This window comes from Sphaerodactylus townsendi, linkage group LG02 (assembly GCF_021028975.2).
Source record: "Sphaerodactylus townsendi isolate TG3544 linkage group LG02, MPM_Stown_v2.3, whole genome shotgun sequence".
In the NCBI taxonomy this organism is placed as follows: Eukaryota; Metazoa; Chordata; class Lepidosauria; order Squamata; family Sphaerodactylidae; genus Sphaerodactylus; species Sphaerodactylus townsendi.
The window spans coordinates 162859222-162885247 of NC_059426.1; the positions used below are offsets into that span (position 1 = coordinate 162859222).

General features: G+C 47.9%; 1 protein-coding gene across 1 annotated transcript in view; it reads right to left on the reverse strand.

Annotated features, from left to right (window-relative positions):
* The window catches only part of CDC42BPB (CDC42 binding protein kinase beta), a 160590-nt gene that overhangs the window by 23186 nt on the left and 111378 nt on the right, over positions 1–26026 (reverse strand). Inside the window, exons 16-25 of the mRNA XM_048484640.1 lie at positions 25512–25617; positions 24709–24833; positions 22523–22628; positions 20407–20555; positions 15985–16079; positions 15825–15904; positions 11796–11846; positions 3548–3637; positions 3039–3113; positions 2509–2614 (exon numbers count right to left, since the gene is read on the reverse strand). Coding sequence (XP_048340597.1) covers positions 2509–2614; positions 3039–3113; positions 3548–3637; positions 11796–11846; positions 15825–15904; positions 15985–16079; positions 20407–20555; positions 22523–22628; positions 24709–24833; positions 25512–25617 — 983 coding nt within the window. The remainder of the gene's footprint in view (positions 1–2508; positions 2615–3038; positions 3114–3547; positions 3638–11795; positions 11847–15824; positions 15905–15984; positions 16080–20406; positions 20556–22522; positions 22629–24708; positions 24834–25511; positions 25618–26026) is intronic.

Below are 26026 nucleotides of genomic sequence, written 5' to 3' on the forward strand. Positions count from 1 at the left end.
GGGCGAATCGGCCAGGGGGACGTATGGGGTCAAATGTCCCCGGGCTGCGGCCATTTAGTCATTTAATTTAGAATCACAGTGGGGGTGGGGAGTAGAGATGTTTGTCACGGCAAACTCATTTGAAGGCCCCTGATTAAAAACAGCATTTGGTTCAGTGGTTCTCAACCTGGGGGTCAGGTCAAACGACCCTTTCACAGGGGTCGCCTAAGACTCTCTGCATCAGTGTTCTCCATCTGTAAAATGGATAAATGTTAGGGTTGGGGGTCACCACAATATGAGGAACTGTATTAAAGGGTCGCGGCATTAGGAAGGTTGAGAACCACTGATCTAGTTGTATTGTCGAAGGCTTTCACGGCCAGAATCACTGGTGTGCTGTGTGGTTTCCGGGCTGTATGGCCGTGTTCTAGCAGCATTCACTCCTGACGTTTTGCCAGCCACAGATGCAGGCGAAACATCAGGAGAGAATGCTGCTAGAACATGGCCATACAGCCCGGAAACAACACAGCACCCCAGAATCTAGTTGGGTTCCAAAAAAAGGGCCACACACAATTCCAAGTGAATGCCAACACAAGTATCCTAAAGTTTTCCTCAAATGTTTAGAACCTTTTCTGGATTAAAACGGGAGGCTCAGATTTCAGAACAAAGGCTTAGGCATGGTCCTTGCAAATGTACATGAAGCCTATTATTAGCTGCTGGGCACCACCCTCTCTTCTATGCAACTGGTGACACTCTTGAGACCCCTCCCGTGTGACTATCCGATGAAGGATCTCTGTCCTACAAGTTTCACAAACGGCGGAAGTGCGAGCATTATGTTTGTACCAGCTTCTCGCTTCAGCAGGCACAACAGTGATGCATTTAACATAGCGGCTTAGTTTCCCCACTTGTACAGCATTCAAAAATCACTGTCCTAGCTAACGATACATTTGTTAGCAGAGAGAGGCAGGTTAAAGTGACAGCAGTCACTGGAATAGATTCCTGTAATATCGACCCAGCACTTCTGAACACGAAAGCAGCTTTGCATTGTGTGATGTATCCTAACTGGAAATGGGCCAATTGTCAAATCTAGAGTGAGGGAAGAGGACCACTAGAGTTTTGGCTTCATTTCAATTCCCCTGAATTATGCAGTTGAAAGCAGGGGCCTCTGACACTACTTCTCGGTGCTGAAATAGGAGATCCCACTCATGCTCTAGAAAAGAATGGTTCAGAACTGAAATGTAAATACGTGCATTTGGAAACAGTGTTCCTGCTGCCACTCCAAGCCTACTAACACTGAAATGATGCTCGTGTATACTACAGCTCAGTGGTGGCGAACCTATGGTACGCGTGCCAGAGGTGGCACTCAGAGCCCTCTTTGTGGGCACGCATGCCGTTGCCCCACTTTGGGCACTTGGCAGTGGCATAGCATCAAGGGAATGAGGGGTGCGCGATGTACTGGGCGCATGTCCCTGCGGGGGCATGGCAAGAGTGTTCCGGGGGCATTCTGGAGGCATACCAGGGCAGGATGGGGGCGTGGCAGGGCGCACGCATGCCCTGGGCGCAGTTTCCCCTCACTCCTCCCCGGCACTTGGTCTCTAAATGGTTCGCCATCACTGCCACAGCTCATGTGTACAACAGGTTCAGCCAGCATAGAGATAGCCAGCGTGGCATAGAGGGTAAAAGTGGTGGACACAAATCTGGAGAACTGGGTTTGATCCCCCCACTCCTCCACATGAGCAGCAAGCAGACTCTAATCTGGTCAACTGGATTTGTTTTTCTTGTTCCAACCCATTAAGCCTGCTGGATGACCTTGGGCTAGTCACAGTTCTTCAGAACTCTCAGCCCTTCCTACTTCACAAGGTGTCTGCTGTGAGGAAGGGAAGGAGTTGCAAGCCATTTTGAGACTCCTTGCGGCAGAGAAGAAGCGAAGTATAAATCTAACTCTTGTTCTTCAAATGTGCACCTTCTTTTCAAGATTTCTTTTTTCAAAATTGGGGACTGTTTTGGAGACTTCAAACCTCTAAAAGGTTATGTCGCTGTAATACCAACGTAGTTGAAACATTGGCTCACCAGCTATTACATTGCACTAGATTTGCCAAAATTAGATCTAAATGTGTCAATTTACATCCTCTCTTCCAACCTGAGTTAACAGATGTGATTAGGTTATTTCTCCTGCTGAATAACTCTGATTCTGTTTTTTTTTTGTGAAGAGGTTGCAAGCTTTGTTATGGAAATAATTCAGAGTCAGTAACAATATGTATTTATCTGAGATTACCTCTTTTTTTGTCTTCAAAACCTCACTGTTTGCTGTGTTTTGTTGTTGTTCTGTTCATGCCAATGAAGCAGTGATGGGATTCAGCTGGTTCGCACCACTTCGGCAGAACCGGTTGTTAAAATGGTGCTTGTAAAGAACCAGTGGTTAAATTATTTGAATCCCGCCTTCAGAACCGGTTGCTAAATTATGTGAATCCCACCACTGTAATAAAGGTTTTGCTTTGCTCTGCTTTACTCTGAGATTTAAAACCAGCTTACCATCACAAGCGTAGCCCTGTCGGATCAGTCCCACCATGAGGGAGGTGCAGTGACTGCATTGGGTGGGGCTCGAAAAAGACTTGATGCTGAGCTGATGAGCTTTGGGCTGAAAACAGAAACCCAAAGGTAAATTAGAAGGCACAGGGTGGAGGTTCACGGATACAAGCTGACTCGGAACTTGTGGCAAACTCTGCAAGACCCCATTTTATGGGATCCCGGAAGGGGTGGGTGGGCTCCCAGGCAAACACAGCCTACAGGCCTTGGATTGTGGTCCCCCAGGTGATTGACAGTCCCCAGTTTCTGCAGCCCCCTGCAGGATACAAAACCCAAATGGGACATCAAGAATGGGTGGGTTGTGTGCAATTCAGTGGACCACAACTTGGCCTTAACACAGTCCCAGTCATCTAATTGATGTGACCACACCAACATAGACATAACAAGCATACAGATGGATTGTGTATGAGCAGCAGCCGTTTCTATCGCCCCTGCCTCCCAGGTCTAAGCAAAACAAGTCATGAAGGCCCTCCTACCTTTGGTACAGCTAGAGAAATGGACTGAATGGTGGGGGAGGGAGCAGCAGGCATCCTCTGAGGCCGAATTGGTTCCTGAATTGTAAAAAACTATAGTTCAGCAAGGGCTCTAAGAACTTCCGAAGTCAGAACTACGTTTGGGTCCAGCTGTGTTTAAGGACAATTCTTTTGGGAGGTCGGCAGCAAGAGCGGATCGCTGCGAAATGCAGCGTTGTACCTGGTGTACCAGAAGCGGGTTGGAAATCAGAAAGACTCATAGGAAAGCCTGCACTCTAAAGCAAGCGGCAGAAGGTAGGCAGCGAGGAGGTGGAGCGCAACAAGGAGATGGACAGAAGCAGAGTGAGTCAACAGCATTCACGAAGCAGGTACACAGAAAGGCTGACAGCCAACTACAAAGGAACACCCTAGATGCAGAGAGGACCTCTTCATATGGAGTTGTGGGCGTCACACACATTTATAAATAAAGGGCCCCTCCAAAGCAGTCGACTTGGGATAATAAAAAAACTTACTTCTTGCTGCTGCTCTACAGTCACGAGAGAGGTCGAGGAAGAGACTTCTGCCTTGAGTCCTTGTGCTTCCGGTTCGCTAACAGAATTTGCCTGTGGACAGGGGTGGTGGTGGGAGGGAGGGCGGGGGGGGGGGGGGGAGGGATGGTAAGAAAATTAGTTTCCAATAACAGATCGCAAGTAATGCAGCGAGATTAAGTTGGCCCGAGGCAAAACAGCCCTGCCTGCAAAGGAAACACTTGTGGATTCTGTAATACTGAGACGGTTAACACCGATGGCCTAAAAGCCAAGCTTCAAAGCAGCCGTGAAATTGCACAAATGAAGCTGGCCATTGTTTTAAAAAAATGATATCAAGCCAAACCCCTCCAATCTTGGCCTCGAAAGACCCTCTGGAGGTCACTCCCAATTTTTTGTAAGTGCGGACAAACACGAAGCCAGGCCTACCTTGTAATTGCTGAGATCTTCAGATATGTACCGTGTTTCCCCGAAAATAAGACAGGGTCTTATATTATTTTTTACTCCAAAAGATGCACTTGGGCTTATTTTCAGGGGATGTCTTATTTTTTCCATGATTTTGCCCCCCCCCCCCCCCGATCAGCTGCGACGGGGAATTTGTAACTAGGGCTTATTTTTGGAGTAGGGCTTATATTTCAAGCATCCTCCAAACCCCCCCCCCCCCAAAAAAAAAACAACAAAAAAAACATACTAGGGCTTATTTTTGGGATAGGTCTTGTTTTCAGGGAAACAGGGTAAGTGATTTTTGGAGCGTTTTTTGGGGGGGGGGCAATACATGAGCATGTCTTTTGTTTCTTCCCATTAAAGGCCTGTTAAGTCATCTCGGAGATACTTCCAGAGTTTAGAAAAAAGGCTACTGAGAAAGCACTAGTAATTCATTAGACTTTAAGGTTAAGTTTAAAAAGATGACATTTCCAAATCCTGCAATGTGGGGGGGAGGGGGAGGGTGGGTAACACTTCTACTATTCCCCCTGCCTTTAAAAAAAATCAAAATCTTGGAACAATTAAGAGTGATTTTGTTCATCTAAAACAGTGATGGCGAACCTATGGCACGGGTGCCAGAGGTGGCCCTTGGAGCCCTCTCCGTGGGCACGCGCACACAAAGTTCGTCATGTGGGGGGCGGAAAATCACCCCCCACCCCCCCACACACACATCTAGGCTGGCCTGGGTCACTGAGCACGATGTGCGCGCATCGTGGTGAGCAGTGAGCAGGACTCAGCTGGCGGGCCTGGTGCCTGTGCTCCGGGTGGCTGCTGCCCAAGGGGGGGGGGGGCACAGAGGAGGCAGAGATGCTAGAGAGGCACAGAGCGGTGCGCGCGGGACTTGCTGGAGGCTACAGAGGGCTGGCCCCTGCTCGAGCGGGTGGGGCTGAGGAAGAGGGAGCCAATCGTTTTTTTCTAAACTAAAAGCTCAGCATTCAGGTTAAATTGCCAGGTTGGCACTTTGCGATAAATAAGTGTGGTTTGGGTTGCAATTTGGACACTCGGTCTCAAAAAGGTTCGCCATCACTGATCTAAAACAACTGCTGACTGGTTAAGAATTAGTACTATGTTAGGTAATTCAGATATACACAAGCAATAATACTATTCAGTACATCTGTGAGCGTTGATTCAAATTATAAGTGGCAAAAACAGAGGTATTAGTAGGCATAGAGGTACGGATATTGAGGAGTGCCTTTTTGGGTGGATCAGAAAAACAGGTTTCTAGAAATACAGGCAAAATGACACTGTTTGAAACTATGACATGTACTGGGGTTTGCTGCCAGGAACAGCTTCGACCTTGACCTGTGACATGAAGTTGGCTTATGCTGAATTAGACCATTGGTCCATTAAGGGCAGTATCCTCTCCTCAGACAGGCAGTTGCTTTCCTGTGTCTCAGGAACATCACCTTTCACCTGGAAGTGCTAGTGACTGAACCCGGGACCTTCTGCATGCCAAACATATGCTCCACCACTGAGCTTTACCACTGAGACACGGACACTCCACAGCATCCTTATCATGCTGCGGCCTGTTTTATTCCATGAAAAGGCACTCCTAGGGGGTCCGGGAACACTAAAAACAGGGACAGAATGTGATGCAGGAGACTACAGCGGGAAGAAGGGGGAAGGAATCAGCAGAAAGTAGCCCCTCTCCTTGCAAAAGCAGATCCCTGACTATGTTCTAAGCCGACGTAAACAGAGCTGGCCTGCAGTGACATGCAGTGGCAGAAGACTTCAGAGGAAGAAACGTCTTACAAAGCCAACAAGCGACAGAGTGCTTCTTGTATGTTGGGTACAATAAAATAACACTAGCTAGCATTTCTAGTGAACTTTCGATTTAAAAAAATGCACAGTATCAGAGGCGTACCGGGGAGGGAGGGAAATGGTGCCTGGAGACAACTCCTTCTCCGGGCGCCCCCCACCCCCCGTGCTCAGGGGTGGGGTTTGGGGCATGGCCCCGGCTTCTGTGCAGGCCGAGAAAAACAGGCTTGTATGGAGGCCGGGGGGAGGGGGGCTCAGTGCCGGCGGGCGGCCCAAGCGGGTGCCATGGCCACCCTCCGCCAGGTTCCCCCGTCTCCCTGCTGGCCAGGGGGACGGGGCTTGGTGGCATACGGCTGGGGTGCATGCCGTTTGGTCATGTGGGGGGGGCACCCGGAGCTCCCACGTGACCAAAGAAAGTGCACCCGGGGACATGGGTGACCTCATGTCCCTACAGCTATACGCCTGTGCACAGTATCTTGAAGACCTTACCATAACAAGTGTGTAAAAGTCACTATAGTTAGTATAGATGAGGGCTGAGAGAGCACGGTCATCTAAGGCACAAGCAACCTTCAACCCCAGGGATTTCCTCACTTGTAGATCCATCAATGGCTGGAACCAACAGGCTGTTGTGGGTTTTCCAGACTGTGTGGCCGTGATCTAGTAGTTTTGGCTCCAAAAGTTTCGCACAGATCTATGGCTGGCATCCTCAGAGGCATGTCACAGTCAGATGTCTGCCACAGAGCAAAAACTATCAGACCATGGCTGCCCAGTCCGGAAAACCCATGACAGCTAACTGTAGTCACACCCTCAGAGAGACACGTGTTTGGCCATGTGTGTGCAACCGAACATCTGTGCCACTGGACATCTGGGGAACTCATCTTGAAAAGTGCTCATTCATTTGGCATTGCAAGGGAGGGCTGCAAGGAGAGAGAAGGAGCTCCTGGATTCCCTCCCACCTCACTTTTGCCAGTGGAAAGGGGGCAGGGAGCACTGGGAAGGATACGTGGAGGCAGAGAAAAGGAACGGGCCCTTTCTGTTGGAAAAAGTAGGGTGGGAGCAAAACAGGAAGCTTTTTCTCCTTCACTGCAGAGCTGAGAGAAGGAACGCTTTTTTAAGGTGAGTTCCCCTGATGTACATCCGACTCTGAGACTGATCGTGTATCCGTGACCTGACACTAGTGTCATGTGGCTTGGCCCTGGGTGCCTTCACCTGTGCAGCTTGTGTACACGGAATTATGATATAAACTTTTGATCTTTAGATATGCAGTCAACTCCAGCGGCTGCCCACAGCATAGATTGCTCTCTACAAGCAGGCAGAGCCCTTAAAACATCGTCAAATGAAAGCAGAAATATTGCTTTAAGTTTTGCTGTTCACCCAGAGATAAATGGAGATTTTGTTTTTAACTGAGGAGGATTAAGGCTTCTGCCTTCCTAATAACTTTTCCCTGTTTAATTCATTTGGAATTACTGCTAATTAAGGCCCATTTATTCTAACAGATAACCTCCTGGGGAACTGAATATGGAGTTTCCACAGTTATATAACTCCCTTGATAGAGCCAGTTTTATTATTTATTTTTTTTAAGGCTATTGCTATCAAAAGGCTACTAATAATGATGTATATTAACTAGGGATATCAACTGATTACAGATTGCTTAGTAAATTAATAATAATCTCAAACCTATTTGAGTGCTACCAAAGCTTCATCAGTAACTTTGAGGGCCAGAGAGGAAGTGAACGGTAAGAATACAGCATACAAATGTGATCTTTCATCATCAGAAGAGCAGTTCAATATTTCTGTCTGTGAAAAACAACACATCAGAACCAAAACAGACCCCCCTCCCCCCAATAAACCAAGGCATTTGCCCTTAAAATTCAAACAAAAATCCAGCGGCACTTTGAAGACTAAATATTTATTTCCATATGAGCTTTCGTGAGTCACAGTTCACTTCTTCAGACAGATGTGCAAAAGGAAAATCCTCCTGGGAACTCTTATGGGGAAGATTACCTTTGCGAGGAGAGAGCCAAGGTTGAGCATGAATGATGCCATGAGTCTTTCAAGAGTAAAAGATACAGGGAAAAGGGAGGAGCTGACACACAAAGGTTAGGTAAGAATATATTGTTGAAGACTTTCATGGCTGGATTCAACCGGTTGTTGTGGGTTTTCTGGGCTGTGTGGCCATGGTCTGGTGGATCTTGTTCCTAACGTTTCGCCTGCATCTGTGGACGGCATCTTCAGAGGTGTATCACAGAGAGAAGTGTTACACACTGTGTCCAGTGAAAAGGGAATGTTTAGTGGGGTATTGTCCATATCCCAGGGTGGGGAACCAATTAGTAAATGTTTTGGCTGGAACTTGATAGCAAGTTCCACTTTCTCACTGATGCAGTGTGTAACACACTTCTCTCTGTGATACACCTCTGAAGATGCCGGCCACAGATGAAGGCGAAACATTAGGAACAAGATCTACCAGACCATGGCCACACAGCCCAGAAAACCCACAACAACCAGTTAGGTAACAAACCATCAACAAAACTAGCAGTTATACATAGTGGATGGTGAGAGAGAGGTCAGAGTCAAACATATAAACAAATAGTTTCAGTGAAAATTAACTGACTCTGGTACAAGATTTTAGCCTGATAAAGCATGTTAAGAACAGCTAATTAAATCCCCCTCCCCAAAAAATGTTTCCTGTAGAACTATTACAGATTGTATTGAGTGAGGAAATCCAAGTCTATTTCAGCCAAGAAGACCTGTAGTGGCAAATCTGTAAATGAATTCTATTTCATCCCTTTCATGTTATCATTTCCCTTGGAATTTTTTCTTGTTTTCAGTAGAACATTGACTTTCAGGGTCAAAGTCCTGTCTCTCCCTCCACAATCTTACTCAAAGTCCTGGCTCTCCCTCCACAATCATCCCCATAAGAATTTTCAGTACAATTTCCCCTTTACTTATCAGTCTGAAGAAGTTGTGACACAAGAAAATTCTTCCTGAAATAAAAGTTATGCCACTGGACTTCTATTTAGCAAAAATAGACTTAACACAGCTAATTCGACACTGCTGATTTAAAATGTGACCTCACTGACCAGAACTGGCAATTAATTGACCACAGCTCTCTTCACATGACCAATCTAAAGGTTACAGCCCTTATGCAATCTACTACAAGAAACCACAAACAGCCAAGAATTTCACTAAGACAAAAGCTTACATGGGCTACTACTAAGGAACAGCATAGGTAAACTTCTCAAGCCAGAGCAGAAACCATCTGGAGGGGAACTATGTACATTATGGATGAATTATAAAACATCAAATTCATCTCTGCATGAAGTTATATATAGGGCCCAAAGCCTAGCTGGACACTCATTCTCTTTGTTTGATGAATAACTAGTTTCAAGAATCAACATGGAAGAACGGTAGGGGGTCTGGCTTTATGCTGGACAATTATTAATTGACACCTGGCTCGACAACACGACATGCGAAAGGGATCTGGAAGCCTTAGCAGACCACAAACTGAACATGAGTCAGCAGTGTGATGTGGCAGCCAAGAAAGCCAATGCGATTCTGGGCTTTATCAATAGGTATATAGTGTCTAGAGCAGGGGTCGGGAACCCGCAGCTCGCGAGCCGCATGCGGCTCTTCCGCCGCTGTTCTGCGGCTCCATGAGCGGAGCTGCCGGGCCCATCTTCGCCCGCCCTGCAGGAAGCAGGGCGGGCGCATCTCTTGCCCGCGGCCGGCCAGGCCGCGCTGCGGGATTTGCCTCCTGCCCGCCCCGCTGCTTGCGGGGCGGGCTATCCAGCGGGGCCGGCCAGGGGCTTCGAGAGCCGCCCGAGCCCATCTTTCTGCCCGCCCTGCCGAAGCGGAGAGGCAGGCGCATCTCTCGCCTGCGGCCAGGCCGTGCCGTGGGCTTTACCTCCTGCCCACCCCGCTGGTTGCGAGGCGGGCGCTCTCCCGGCGGCCGGCCAGGCCGAGCCGCCGGGCCCATCTTTGCCCGCCCTGCAGGAAGCAGGGCGGGCGCATCTCTCGCCCGCGGCCAGGCCGTGCCGTGGGCTTTACCTCCTGCCCGCCCCGCTGGTTGCGGGGCGGGTGCTCTCCCGGCGGCCGGCCAGGCCGAGCCGCCGGGCCCATCTTTGCCCGCCCTGCAGGCAGCAGGGCGGGCGCATCCCTCGCCCGTGGCCGGCCAGGCCGCGCCGCGGGCTTTACCTCCCGCCAACTTTGCTGGTTGCGGGGCCGCCGGCCCCATCCTCATCTGCCCTGCAGGCTGGGAAGGGTGAGGGCGGGGAGGGCGGCGAGCAAGTCGGCGAGCGGGAGGGGGCTGAAAGGGTGGGGGTGGGGGGGTGAGCCAAATGGCTCTTTGAGGGGAAAAGGTTCCCGACCCCTGGTCTAGAGCAAGGGATGTAATTGTACCTCTCTATTCTGCATTGGTTAGATCTCACCTGGGATATTGTGTACACTTCTGGGCACCACCATTCAAGAAGGACATTGACAAGCTGGAATGAGTCCAGAGGAGGGCAACCAAAATGGTAAAAGGTCCGGAATCCATGCCCTACGAGGGGAGATTTAGGGAACTGGATATGTTTGATCAAGAGAAGGTTAAGAAGTGACATGATAGCCCTGTTTAGATATTTGAAGGGATGTCATGTTGGTGAGGGAGCAAGCTTGTTTTCGGCTGCTCCAGAGACTAGGACCAGGAGTAATGGGTTCAAGGTGAAGGAAAAGAAATTCCACCCAAAGCACCCACTAAGCACCCACTTACAGAGAGCAGCAGTGGCGTAGGAGGTTAAGAGCTCGTGTATCTAATCTGAGGGAACTGGGTTTGATTCCCAGCTCTGCTGCCTGAGCTGTGGAGGCTTATCTGGGGAATTCAGATTAGCCTGTACACTCCCACACACGCCAACTGGGTGACCTTGGGCTAGTCACAGCTTCTCGGAGCTCTCTCAGCCCCACCTACCTCACAGGGTGTTTGTTGTGAGAGGGGGGAAGGGCAAGGAGATCGTAAGCCCCTTTGAGTCTCCTGCAGGAGAGAAAGGGGGGATATAAATCCAAACTCCTCTTCTTCTTCTAAACATCAAGAAAAACTTCCTGACAGTCAGGGCTGTTCGACAGTGGAATTCACTACCCCAGAGTGTGGTGGAGTCTCCTTCTTTGGAAGTTTTTTTAAAGAGAGGCTGGGTGGTCTTTTGACAGGAGTGCTTTGATGATGTGTTCTTGCATTGCAGAGGGTTGGACTTGCTGGCCCGTGGGGTCTCTTCCAACTCTATGATTCTATAATAAAGGAATTTTAAAAAGAAGATCTGGTCTACATCAGGTACAGAAATGTGGGTTTACAAAGGTATGCCAGTCTACAGAATAAAGGCTGTACTAGATTTAGCACCCACTTTCGGACAATGTAAATAATCATTAGAAGGTGGGATACCAACACTTGAATGGAGGGCACCTCAATAGTCCCTAGGGCAGTGGGGCAAAGTTTTGATAACATTGACAGCGATTCTAAGTAGGCCTTCTTGAGTAACTCATATTATATTCAACAAGGCTTACCTCCGTGAAAGTGTTCTTAGGATTGCAGCCTCTGTGAACTAAATCAACAGCTGCTTCTTCCAGGCCTGGCTTGTGGACCTGACCAAAGACCGACAGATCCTCATCTAGCGCCACATAAAACACCCGTTCTTTTAAAAAGTTTCTTGCTTTGTTTTTATTGACTGAGTTGTGAGCTGCCTTCAGGCTGGTTCTGGCGTACAAATTCTCAAAACAAACCACTGAATAATAAAATCAATGCGCACCCTCGGACTTTCCCCCCATGCAACATCGTAAAAGGAGCGGTCTACAAGAGGGCTTTTATAAAAAGGAGAATGAAGCTAGTTCTACTTAGTTGGTTAATCTGCACTATCAAAAAAATGTGCACAGATAAGGAAAGCTTGAAAAAAAAAAGGCCGCTAGTTTAGATGGGCAATCTTACACAGAAAGGCCACAGATTAGGGAGGCAAAGCCGTCGGAGTGAACTTACTTCTTCCCAAAAGGCTAGCAGAGAAGATGTAGACGAGGAGGAAACAGAGTCCTTAGTTGTGACAGGTACGAGAGGATAAAAACAATCACTTGTCACCCAACAGAAGGGACAGTCAGCAAACTATCCAGACAAAGCAAGCATGTTCAGAACGCAAAAGCAATTTTCTTTTCTGACGCTCTCAAATGTTTTTGAGTGCATTAACTAAACTAAACCTTCCTAATTAATCCCTCGCCCCCCCAAGCCCGAGCAGTCTTTGGCTGCCAAATCCAGTCAGCAAGGTACCAACAGGAAGAGTAACTTTGACACAAGCACAAGTCCAGCCCCAGGACGACGGGAAGACTGGGAGAAAGTTAACACCAGTCAAACCTCCTTTCTCCATATGTGGCATGGAAACAACAGTCAGCTGTCTCGGACAGCTGCTATGGGGCAGAAATGAACAAGGAAGCTTAAAAACCAGGCACAAAGTCCACGATGAATAGCAAAGCACCTCATGTGGATCTTTATTTTTTTTAAAAATCTACTGTTCCCCCCTTGAAAGACGTTTAACTCTAATGCAGCAAAGATCTTTTCTACTTCAGCATCTAACATCTGGCAGCAGCTGATGTTTATTTTCCCTCTATTATCCCTCCCCCTCCGCTCCTCCACAGTGTGTGAAGAAGAGCGTACAGCACATCTTTCTGCAAAGGCAATAAGCAAACACCCACATCTATGACCAACAGGCAGCACAAGCTCTTGCTTTATTCATTCGAAGCCTCGCCAGCCAATTTATCTTTCTCCTTGGCAACCGGCAAGCGGCGTGGAAAGGAAATATGGAAAACCAGGGAGTCACAAAGACCACACTTCCTGCGTACCTGTGCTCCAGAGATACAGGCAGTGAGAAAAATGAACCTTCGCGTATAGTATTGGCACTTATGATTTCCTCTTTACTCTGGCCGCTCTACTATTTTATAAAACAACCCCCAGATCAATGGGAACTGAAAAGGCTTAATGCGGCATGACTAATTCTGTGTTTTGCTGTACTATACTTTGCTCGGGGAATATGTGAGTTATTTGCAATGCAACCCACTGATCAGCAGCTAGGATTTCTGAAAATCTAGAAAGGATGTGTGTCATGACTCAGTTCAAATATAAACCAATAGCAATTTATCCTAATTGCTCAGTTGAAGCCTCAAGGCCTTGGGCTGGAAGGGGGGAGGAGAGAATTACAAGTAACCAAGGCAATTACTGGTGGGAAAAACAACAGGTTAAAGCACAGGTGTCAAACTTGCGACCCTCCAGATGTTATGGACTACAGTCCCCATCATCCCCTGCCAGCATGATACTGGCAGGGGATGATGGGAACTGTAGTCCATAACATCTGGAGGGCCGCAAGTTTGACACCTATGGGTTAAGGCTTACATCTTGCCTTCCTTATGATCTTCTCCTACATCCCCAGAACTGAACTTGAATTACTCCTAAAACGTGGAATGCTGGATGAGATAAACACTTGGTGGTCCTGGTACTCTCGTGATTTTGTTGTTGTTGTGGTTGAGATGCCATATTCTAGGGGTTCACAAATATTTGTTTGCTTACTAGACAGCCTCTGGGTGCGCTTGGCACTCATTCCTTTCCCTCTGCCAAAGTCTCTGGTGCAAACACGGGACTCCAGAGTGAAGCAAAGTCTTCACATCTGTACTGGTTAGAGTAAGGCGAGACCCAACCAGTTCATCCTCTATCTCTGTTTCCTACCTTCTCTATTCTTCATAGCAAGAGGGGGGGGATCCCCTTCCAGATGTAGTGGTTAAGAGCAAATGCACTTCAATCTGGAGAACTGGGTTTGATTCTGCCACTTGAGCTGTGGAGACTTATCTGGTGAACTAGATTGGCCTGTGCACTCCCACACACGCCAGCTGGGTGACCTTGGCCTAATCGGAGCGCTTTTAGCCCCACCCGCCTCACAGGGTGTTTGTTGTGAGGGGGGAAGGGAAGGAGTTTGTAAGTCCCTTTGAGTCTCCTTACAGGAGAGAAAGGGGGGATATAAATCCAAATTCGTCTTCTTTGTCTTCCTCTCCCTAAGCCCCAGGGCACATGCAAGCTATGGATAAGATAAGAGGCAGTACAAGGCTCCTACCCTTTCTGGTTTTTTCCTAAGCCTAAATGCTTCTGATCTCTGACAAGATCAGGCCAGCCTGGGCCAGGGATACATTGAATGCTGCAGTGCAGATTTTGTACCCAGCATTTTAAAGTGTATGCTGACCTAAATGGCCCAGGCTAGCCTGAACACATCAGATTCTGGAAGCGAAGCAGAGATGGCCCTAGTTAGCACTGGGATGGGAGATCACCAAGGAAGTCCAGGGCTGCTTCACACTGCCAGACAGTGGCAAACAGACAGTTTGACTCTTGCCTTGAAAACCCTATGCCTATGGGGTTGCCATAGGTTTGTTGCCACTTGATGGCACTTTCGTCACCACCAAACATATATTCATGAAGCAACATCCGCACTCATGAGTCCAAGGGGACATCCTGAGGAAGAGAAGGAGAATTTGGATGTATACCCCCCCCCCCCAACCCAGCCCTCTCTCTTATAAGGAGACTCGAGGTGGCTTAAAAACTCCTTCCCTTCTCCTCCCCACAACAGACACCTTTGGGGGGAGGTGGGGCTGGGAGAGTTCTGAGAGAACTGTGACTAGCCCCACGTCACCCAGGAGGCTTCATGTGTAGGGGTGGGGGGAACAAAATCTGGTTCAGCAGAGAAGAATCCACAACTCATGTGGAGGAGAGGGGAATCAAACCAGGTTCTCCAGATTAGAGTCCACCTGCTCTAAACCACTACCCCATGCTGGCTGAAGATATGTTGAACTCTTCTTGCAAAGTCCAACTATTGATTTTACTGTTGCCTCACCCAAAAACTAAAGAGAGGCCCCTCTTTTCCCTCTGGTCAGTGCCCAACAGCTAAGCTTTCCTATTTCTTCCATCTGCAGGACACTGCTGTGGGATTCTGTGGAATGCATGTGGTCATCTTTCTTCCTGATGTAAGGAGAAACTGTGTTAATGCAGTATAGCACAGGTGTCAAACTCATGGCCCTCCAGATGTTGTGGACTACAGTTCCCATCATCCCCTGCCAGCATCGTGCTGGCAGGGGATGATGGGAACTGTAGTCCATAACATCTGGAGGGCTGCGAGTTTGACACCTATGCAGTATAGGATGGAAAACTGCTTGCCTCCATAACTGCACACAGCTAGGATGGTAGTCCAGGAAAATGAGCACACGAGAGCTCTTCCTTTACCTGTTCTTGGGATTTGGAACTGGGTGGTACAAGGAGGATGTAGAAGAATGAAGAGTTAAGTTTAAATAATTTGGTAGGGGGAAAGGACCACAGAATGTGAAAGGTTAGGCTTATTAAATTTATTGAAAACTTAAATTCATGGCTTCCCTTTGTCTCCATATTTTGGTTTCTTGCCTACTTTAAGAAAATGGAACCACCAATTTATAGGATACTTTAGAATAGTGATCTCCAGAGTGGAACTCGTTTATGGGTTTCCTGGCACCAGTCTGCTTCTTTCCTGAACCAACTCTTTCCAAAAATAAAAAGCCAGCCCTGGCATTCATCCACCTGAAGGGAAAGGAAAGTGGTTCTGAAGAACCCTAAGATGCATCACCGTCCCCCCACCATGACCAAACAACGCTTTTTTGCACCAGGTCATGAAGTCAGTGCATGGACCCAGGGGGAAGAAAGAGGGTGTGTGTGTGTGTGTGTGTGTGTGTGTTTTTCTGCCCCCCCCCCACGTGACACATTTGACCCCATATGTCCCACTGGGAGGTACACCCCTGTGCATCACCTTTGGGTTTTTACAGGGGTCAAATATTTGGACGCTTGGCCTGCCTCCTCCCAACATTTTGCAATAGGCTCCCGTCAGAACCCACCAATTCAATACTCCAGTAAGATTGTACAAGCTCAGTGTTTGGTATGGGACCAATCTGTTTGTCTTACATCCTCCAATTTCACTTATCACATCCTAATTAAAAAACATTACACACAAATACTTACTCTGAAAGTAAGATCATGAGCCAGAGGCGAGGTATTGAAGTACTCAAAGATGGAATCTTGGAAGTCTGGAAGTTTGAGACCTGAGAAAGGCAAAACACGAAATTATATTCAATTACAAGTAACATGGTACTCTTAAATTACACGTTCTCGAAATTATTACCTGCGTCAGTTCGGTATTTTTCCTCCAACTTCTTCTTTAAAGCTTCAACTTCTTCCAACAGTTCCCGATTTTTTATTTCTGACTCCTTTAGTTTGCTTTAAAAAGAACGAAATGAAAACTTTCAGAAACATTTGGAAAGTAATAAACCAACACAGGTCAGGGCCTGCATTTTGTCCTCAGTGTCTCCTCCAAGCCCTTTGAGCTCCAGCTGCATCCTTCCCTGATTTCCTAGAACGTCTAAAGCCCTAGAAAGTTCAAATTAATCATAAGACCAATATAAGAAGCTCCTACTCTTAAGAAAAGCCCGGGCCTTTCATGACTCTAAAGGATGCGAACTCAAACACACTGATGATAAAATAAGCTCGTCCTTGTTACAGTCATGAAAACAGAAAGCGAAAAAATGGCATTCTCTAAAAGAATTTTTGCTACCAAATATGACAAAGCCCTTTACAACTGCCTGCTTCAAGAGGACTGAAATGCCGAGAGCAGTTAACAGCCTGTTTGGGGTAGAATCATAGAGTTGGAAGAGACCCCAAGGGCCAGCAAATCCAACCCCCTGCCTTGCAGGAACATAAAGCACTCCTGACAGATGGCCATCTAGCCTCTCTTTAAAGACCTCCACCACACTCCAAGGTAGTGCATTCCAGTCGAACAGCCTTACTGTCAGGAAGTTTTCCCTGATATTTAGGTGGAATCTCTTTTCCTTCACCTTGAACCCATTACTCCTGGTCCTAGTCTCTCCAGCAGCAGAAAACAAGCATGCTCCCTCACCAACATGACATCCCTTCAAATAACTAAACATGGCCATCATGTCACCTCTTAACCTTCTCTTCACCAAACTAAACATACCCAGCTTCCTAAATCTCTCCTTGTAGGGTATGGATTCCAGACCTTTGACCATTTTGGTTGCCCTCCTCTGGATCTGTTCTAGCTTGTCAATATCCTTCTTGAATTGCGGTGCCCAGAACTGTGCACAATATTCCAGGTGAAGTCTAACCAATGCAGAATAGGGTGGGCGGTCACTGGTCTGTTCAAACCCCTGATATTTTAAAATCAGGAAAAGGAGGGAGTGTGATGGGTGGCTACCGCTCCAAATTGTGCCCTCTTCCTCTATGCCTTAATATCTGCCAAACTGTTGGGACAAACTGAACATTTGGGGCTTGAAGCGAACGTTTTTAATGCTAACATCTACATAGAGTTATCCCTGAGCTAAGGCCACAGAAAATCCAGCACAGGGCTGGGCATTCCTAGACACATTCTAGGGTGCCTGGTCAGTTCACACTGCATGTTGCCCAGGCTCACTGTGCTCTCCTGCACTGAGGGTAAACTAAGAACGCACTGAGAACAGGCTGTTCCGCGGCTTCATGGTGCAGGGGAGGGTTATTAGCGATAGAGGGGAGTTTTTGTCCACTGTTATTAATCCTAACTTTGAAGAAATGCCAGATAAGCTTCAAAAGCTGGTCTGAAAATTACTGCCATAAAGATTAAAAAAGCTTTTTAGCGAAACTGAAACTCAGGCCCAAATGCAAAGATAACTGTGTGACAAAAAGTAATTTTTGGTTGCTTTAGGTAATGTTCCAGAGGTTGATATTAGAATAGCGGACACACAAGGACCTTGTGGGGGAGAAGGAAAAGCCCACCTCCTTGCAAGCCCTTGTGTCTTACTGTCTTGTGCGCACGCACACACCCCACTGACCCTACTGCATCTTTCTTTTCCTCCTCTCTTTTTCTCTTCATCCTTCCAATGATTCCTCCTCCTCCCTCTGAATGGCGCCCACTTCTCCCTCCCCAACCACAGGCCATCGTCACCTGCTTTCTACCTGCTTGACTCCATGCAAGTCGACAGGGGCTGTTTCCTGGCTGCTAATGAGAAAAGAGAGTGACGTGGAATGATATAGAATGGTATAGTGAAACCTGATCTTTAGGGTGTTGTGGGTTTTCCAGATTATATGGCCATGTTCCAGTAGCATTTTCTCCTGACGTTTCAGAGGAATCCTCTGAAGATGCCAGCCATAAATGCAGGCGAAACGTCAGGAGAAAATTCTACTGGAACACAGCCATACAACCTGGAAAACCCACAACACCCTAGTTATTCTGGCTGTGAAGGCCTTCGACAATAAACTTGATCTTGTCACATTTTGGAAACTAAGCTGGGTTGGTACTTGGACCTCTGAGGAAGTCTCTGCAAAAAAAGGCAACAACAAACTACCAATTAATCCCTTCCCCGGCTGCTATCAGTCAGCTGCGATTTGGGGGCACTTCACACACTCGCAAGGGGAAAGAGAAGCCAATGGCTGAATTTATCAGTTCAAAAGGAAGGCAACTAGTTGTACACATTTATAGCATGATATTTTATCTAAAAGGGGTCCACAAGTGTGGAGATTATCCTGCATTTTAGGGGAGGGGAGATTTTTTTAAAGAGAATTTTTGTTTATTTTACACATCTAGATAACACATACACAGAAAGATAAAGAAGAGATCCCGATCTAGTCCCCCCTCCCCTTATAATAATACTAAATGAAAAAAGAAAAAACACACATGTACACCCCAACACATACACACACACCCCAACAACACTTATATGGTGACTTCCAGCTACCTCACTATGGATCCAAGCAAAAATCTGGCACCGTGCTAATAGTGAATATCTATTTTTGTTCACTTTTAGTCCTTCTTATAAAACTGCCTTAATCCAATATGCTGTTTTCACTTAAGTCTTGAATCCTGCCATTGTTTCTCTATTTGTATATGTTTTTAGTAAGCAGTCCACAAAGGATTTCCAGTCTTCAAGAAAACTGTCCGTATTCTGGTCTCTTTTGACAGCTGTCACCCCTACCGTCTCTGCATATTATGACTTTCAAGATCCAGTCTTCTTTTGTTAGAATTTTGTTGGAGGGGAGTTCTGATAGTTCCATAGATGAAGCTACAAGAGGGACTGGGGGGTGCGCCTCACACTGGGCGCATGCCGGGTGCCCCCTGGAAAATAATACCCAACCCCTCCCCATTCCCCCGCAACCCCCCCCCCCTTAGTTCTTAGTTTCAGGCTGAAAAGTGACCTGTTCCGTTCAGACTGAAATGGGTCCTTGTGGGAACTACACTACATAAGAACATAAGAACAAGCCAGCTGGATCAGACCAAAGTCCATCTAGTCCAGCTCTCTGCTACTTGCAGTGGCCCACCAGGTGCCTTTGGGAGCTCACATGTAGGATGTGAACGCAATGGGCTTCTGCGGCTGTTGCTCCCGATCACCTGGTCTGTTAAGGCATTTGCAATCTCAGATCAAAGAGGATCAAGATTGGTAGCCATAAATCGACTTCTCCTCCATAAATCTGTCCAAGCCCCTTTTAAAGCTATCCAGGTGAGTGGCCATCACCACCTCCTGTGGCAGCATATTCCAAACACCAATCACACGTTGCGTGAAGAAGTGTTTCCTTTTATTAGTCCTAATTCTTCCCCCCAGCATTTTCAATGAATGCCCCCTGGTTCTAGTATTGTGAGAAAGAGAGAAAAATTTCTCTCTGTCAACATTTTCTACCTCATGCATAATTTTGTAGACTTCAATCATATCCCCCCTCAGCCGCCTCCTCTCCAAACTAAAGAGTCCCAAACTACCCAGGAGACCTTGCGAGCCCCAAGGGCTCCTGGGTAGTGTAGTTCCCACCTGAGGCTTTTTTCAATCTGAACTGAACAGGCTGCTTTTCAGCCTGAAACTAAGCCTGAAACTAAGAACTAAGGTAAGTGGGGGGCAGGGCAGGAGTGGGGCCCGTGTGTGTGTGTGTGGGGGGGACGGGACGGGACGGGACAGAAAATGCAGAATCCACACCGGGCGCAGTTTGGCCCAGCTACGCCTCTGGATAGTCCAATTGGAGCTCACCAAATATGAGGAACAGCCCCTTGATGTTGCCTGACCCTCCCTCCTCCCAAAATCTCCTGAAAAGCTGGAGGGCTCATAAAAGCACCCATGCTTCAAGCTGCCAGGAAGGGAACTGTCCTTGCTTGCTGCACCTAATGCGCTGCCTGGGAATGCTTATAAAGTTTAATTGTTCACCCTGTTGAGGATCCAAACTGGGAGAAAAAGCAGCATAAAAATGTTTTCAGTAAATAAATCAACACTGCTGTAGTGTAGCCCTTCATCGCGGTTCAAGGTATTGGGAAGGTTCTGTGTGTAGAAGGATGGGGTGGGATAAAGAAATGCACTCATCTGCTTTCAGTCTCATAGTTCCAGCTAATTAGTTTGGGAGCTCTCAACCCCCCCTCCCCCCGCACAACCCTGGTACTCTCAAATCTGTCAACAAAACATTAATTTCAACTGGCAATGGTATCAAAATTGCCTCTCTGCCAGAAAGTTGCATACCGCAGTCCGTTCCAACACAAGAACAGAAGAGGCTGGGGGGAAAAGAAAATCTCAAAACACATGATTACCTCTCAAAGGACAGGTTGGCGTCTTTAACCTTCCTTAATTCTTCCTGGACCAGTTGTTTGGCACGTATTTCTGCATCCAGAGCTGACTGCAGTTCCAGCCTTGCTGACATATCCAACTTCTGACTGCGCCTTACTTTCCAGAGCGGATCCTGTGGTAGTAAAAGCAATCGCTAGTAAGTCTGAAGTGCTGCTCACGCCTGCAAACACACTAAAGCTCTTCAGAGGTTTCACCGGAAGTCAAAAAAGTAATTTTTCTCAACTGTTTTATTAGCTGAAAATGTGTTAAAGTGAAAGGAAAAAACTGACTGGTGCTCCCCTTCCCCCATCAAATGGCACTGATGGAGACCCTGCCCCTGCCCCCTTCAGGGTTCCTTGCTGAGTTAAAGGGCAGGATTTAAATACAGAAAACAAATAAAACCAAGAGAAGCTTTCAAACAGCTGAGCTGCATTTTGATATGCCAATGTAAAATATGCTAACTAAGAGGCAGTTACTGCATTGATGATTTGCCCAAATCCACTTCACTGTGTGTGTGTGTGTGTGTGTGTTTTAAATCAGCCATTCTTTGCAAACGGTCATTCTCCCCTATGCATTAATTAGGTTATGAAAAAGTGGCAAATCTGTCACCTTGCAGTCCCCAGTGAGTTATGGGGTCAGTAAACAAAGGCCTTGTCCTAGGATCCTACCAGGAAGGAAACCTACTGTGGGTCTTGCCCTTCCTTTGGCTTCCACCCCAGAGAAGCAAGTCTTTTCTCATCTGCCAATTCAAGCCAGTGTGCTGATAGGGCAGCAGCGAAATGTCCAAGGCAATCTATTCCCTGCTCCCAGCACAGGCTGTGGGGGCCAAGACTTTGCTCTGATTTGCCCCTGTAAAGTGTTTCTAGTCAGGATGAGCAGGGATGCCATGGCAAAGACCAACCCTCTGTGCAAATGGCTTCAAGTTTACCAACACGTATTAGTTGCACGATATACAACTGTAACAAGAAGTGAAACAGAGGGAACTTTCGCACATGCAAAATAATGCACTTTCAGTGCACTTTGCAGCTGGATATTACTGCATGAAATAGCAAAATCCACATGCAAACAATTGTGAAAGTGGATTGAAAGTGCATTATTCTGCATGTGTGAAAGTGCCCAGAGGGTGGATCAAGCTTATGGCCAGGCCAAAGTGCTGGAATTCACAAGTTAAATTAAACTCGGATGAGGGACTAGATCAGGGGTCAGCAACCTTTTCCACCCAAAGAGCCAATTGGACCTGTTTTCCACAGCCCTGAAGATCTACGGAGCAGCATCCGGTTTGGCCCCTCCACTCACCTTTCCTTCCAGCGCTGGGAGGCGGAGGCGCCGGGCAGGGAAACCCCCTCTGCCCGACGGAGCAGGCAGTCACTTGCGCTGTGGGGCACAGGGGGGGTGGCGTCTGTGGCCTGCCCAGTGCTGCTGCCTCTCGTGCTGCGGGCGGCAGTGGTGCCGGGTAGGGAAACCCCCTCTGCTTCACAAAGCAGGCAGCCGCCTGCTCCGTGGGGCAGAGGGGGGATGGTGGCCGCGGCCTTGCTGGTGCTGCCACCTCTTGTGCTGCGGGAGGCAGCGGCGCCAAGCAGGGAAACCCCCTCTGCCCGATGGAGCAGGCAGTTGCCTGCTCCATGGGGCAGAGGGGGGATGGCGGCTGCAGGGATAGCAGAGGGGGGATGGTGGCTGTTCTGGAGGGACATGCCCACACTACCCTCCGACCTTCTGGGGTCGAAGGGTAGCATGGGCATGTCCCTACAGCTCTCCAGAGCAATGGTGGAAGGAGAGGTGAGTGGAGGGGACACGAAAAGCGGCGCCCTCACACACGGAGCCGCCTCTGGTTCAGCCTCCTTCTAGCGCTGCTCTGGAGGGCTGGAGGGACACGCCCATGCTACCTTGCAACCTCCAGGCCACGTGGAACTGCAGTATCAGGCTGAAAGAGACGCCTGAGGCTCCAGAGCCGCAGGTTGCAGACCCCTGGACTAGATCAAGGAAGTAGTGGCTGTTCTTCTGGCATGGTCTGAACTCCCATTGTTAATAATCCCCACTAGTCCCATGAGAGCCAAGGGTCAGGGGCACTTTGGATTGCAACGTTTTACAGGCAACGCTCACCAGTGTTCTCGATCCCAGACTGGAGCTTCTCAAAGATTCCAGTTCTTCTGTCATCTTTGATGCCAGAGCCTGAAGATACCCTCGTGCGTCTTTTTCATCACTCACCCTAGTGTTCAAAACACAGGAGTTACTCTTTCACTGAGCTGCGTACCTGAAAAGCCGACACAAGTGCACACGCCACTAACGAGCCCAAACAGGGTAACAGCCAACAACAAAATGGTGCGCTCTCCACATGGAAACATTCATTGCTGAACCCAGAGAAACAACAGACTGACACCACAGCTGAAGACCCAAACTGGACCTTCTCACTGAAAAGTTTTCCGAATTCAGAACCCTCTCTGAAAGCCAGAGTGATACAGTGGTTAAGAGCAGGTGGACTCTAATCTGGAGAACCAGGTTTGAGTCTCCACGCCTACACATGAAATTCGGACTCTAATCTGGTGAACCGGTTTTGTTTCCCCACTCCTACATTCCTGCCGGGTGACTTGGGGTTAGTCACAGTTCTCTCACAACTCTCTCAGCCTCACAACTACCTCACAAGGTGTCTGTTGTGGGGAGAGGAAGGGTAAGGAGTTTGAAAGCCCCTTTGAGTCTCCTTACAGGAGAGAAAAGCAGGGTATAAATCCAAACTCCTCCATTTCTAAGCCAATCACACAAGCAATTATTCCTAACGTTACATGGTGCAGGGGTCAACATCAACTTTATTTGGCTGATGCCCTGCTTTCTTCCTAAGAGCTCAGAGCTTCTCACATGTTGGTCAAAGGCAGTTTTCATCCAGACAGACTAAAAGGCCAGATTGGCAGAGCCACATCATGTGATTTCTGACCACTGTCTGCCATCTTCCCTCAAGGCAGCATGGTCTGCTGCAGAGAGATCTCTGTTTCCCCAATCGTATCACCTGTCGCCAAGAAAACACTTTTTTTTCTATTGCAACTGTGTGGAACGTTGTTTTTGGGAATGTCTGGGGCTGTCACAGTGGTCTCCAACCTTATCAAGGCCCTTTTGGATTGTGAGCATCCCCACAACATGATTACAATGGGGGCCGGGGCCAATTTAAAAGAAAGCCATGGGAGGTTCCAAGTCAAGCATCTGTCAGGATGGGCATCTGTCACAGCCCAAGGGGAGACGTCTGGAATGGCTCAGGTGGAGATGGGGCTTTGCATACCTATCTACACATGTTGACGGGCCTTTGTTTCTGTAATCTCTTTCTATGCGCTTCAACATATAGCTAACTAGGCTGACTCTGCCTGGCGCTCCAGGTGGGCGGGGGAGGAGTGGAGGCTGTGGGGGCAACCCAGCAGGAGATTGTCGCTTGACCTTGGGATGCTTGTCTGGAAAACAAAGTCTCTCACACCTCGTTTTCTTACATGCTCTGGAAAGATGGGGGGGGGGGGGCAGACGGGATGGAGAGAGACAAAGGGGAATAAATATGTCCGGCTTTCTGAAGCCTGAGTCTTCGAAGCCAACTCAACAAAGGCTACTGATCCTGTATCTAGAGTCTGCTTATTGATTATTGGTCGAAGACCTAACAGCATCCTCCTAGAATGGAAGCAGCTGTTTCTAAACAGATGTTTCCCGAAGATGCAAAGATGATGTTTCTTGGACTCTTGTAAAGTGCTCTTGCTTCAGTGAGGTAAAGTCCTTAGCTGTGGGTAAGAGATAATTTGAGTAAGAAGCGAGTGGGTGTCACAATACCCATCAGCAGAAATGCCAAAGGCCACTATGTTGGGGCTACCATGTAGGATCACTGATAACTACTGAACCTGACATAAATTTTCCCTTATTCCCATGTTACAATGAGAATTTTTGAAAGAAAAAAGTCCACTTGAAGGATATAGAATGTGCGGGGATACAAGACGGATGCCCGGGGGGGGGGGGGGGGGCAGCAAGATGCTAGAAAAATGATGAACACCATGGTTACAACCTTTTAAATTAACATTAAGCAATTTTTAACATATGACCTAGACATCCTCGCTTTGGTGAACCAGTTGACGCACAAGGTTAATACGCTCCCGTCGCAGTAATACAAACAGGAAGGACGGCGCACATCAATCAATATTTGCAAACGTGTGTGAATTTTTGAAGCATATCATCTGCGAGAACGCCCGCCTCTGTCCCCCGGGAGATTTGCTTCTATCAACGAGGCTCCAATGTATTTTTCAGAAGGATCTCCAAACGCCACGTACCACTGAATAATTTCCGCAATCTGAGCTTCCCAGTGGGCGACGGATTCCTTCTTTGCCGCCAAATCCTGAAGCTCATCCTCCAGCTGCCTGTTTTGCGCTGTAAGTTTATCCACAAAGGAACAGAGCTGTAAAGACAGAAGCAGTGGGTTTCACGCCACGGTCAGATCGGCTCTGTAGGGGCAAGACACCACACAGTGTATCGCAAAGGGTTTCAAAGAGCCATACGAAGGTCAGCTCTGCAGGTGGCAAAGCACACATGCAAGCCACCCTTTAGTGAAAGGCATTCCTGGCAGCTTCAGTTTTGGCCACGGTCAGTACTTGAATGGGAAACCACTCAGGAAAAATGGGGTTGCTACACGGAGGAAGGCACCAGTAAATCACCTCTGCTCTTCTCTTGCCTTGATCATCCTAGAATCATAGAGTTGGATGAGGCCCCAAGGGCCATCAAGTCCAACCCCCCGCAATGCAGGAACACACAATCAAAGGACTCCTGAGTCACACGATCGAAGCACACCCAACAGCTGGAGTCACTGTGAGTTGGTTGCAAAACAAGGCACCTTCTTCTTCAGCACAGGTAACAAAAGGGATGCATTCTGTTCAACATCCAGGATTATAACTTCCCATTTGGGACAGTGAGAATAATCTCCCTTCCCCACCGGTTAAAGACATCCATCACTTTTAATAAACGCTTGTTGGCAAAAGGTCCAAGGTTTTGTAACAACGCTTCAAGGAAATGAATGAGCTGCCCGCTGCGTCTGATGAAAAGGGTTTAACTGTGCTTTATCTCAAGTTATGTCAATTACCTTTTCATTTTCAGTTGTTATTTTCTTGTTATCTTCGAAGAGCATGGATCGCTCCCGCTCGTATTTCTCTTTCAGAGTTCCCACCGCTTCTTCCATCTCGCTGTGTCTAAGAGTGAAAGAAGATCATATGAATACCCTTTTCCCAGGAGGATTAAAAAGGGACTACTATGGCATTTTCAGGGGTTGGATGCATGTCTCCTCCTCTGAGAACCAGCGTTGTGTAGTGGTTAAGAGCAGGTGGATTCTAATCTGGAGAGCTGGGTTTGATCCCCCAATCCTCCACCTGAGTGGCGGAGGCTTATCTGGTGAACCAGATGTGTTTCCGCATTTCTGCTGGGTGACTTTGGGCTAGTCACAGTTCTCTCAGAACTCTCTCAGCCCCACCTACCTCCCAAGGCGTCAGTTGTGGAGAGAGGAAGGGAAGGGAGCTTGTAAGCCACCTTGAGTCTCCTTACAGGAGAGAGAAAGGTGGGGCATAAATTCAAACTCTTCTACTTCTCTTTAATTCTCAGACT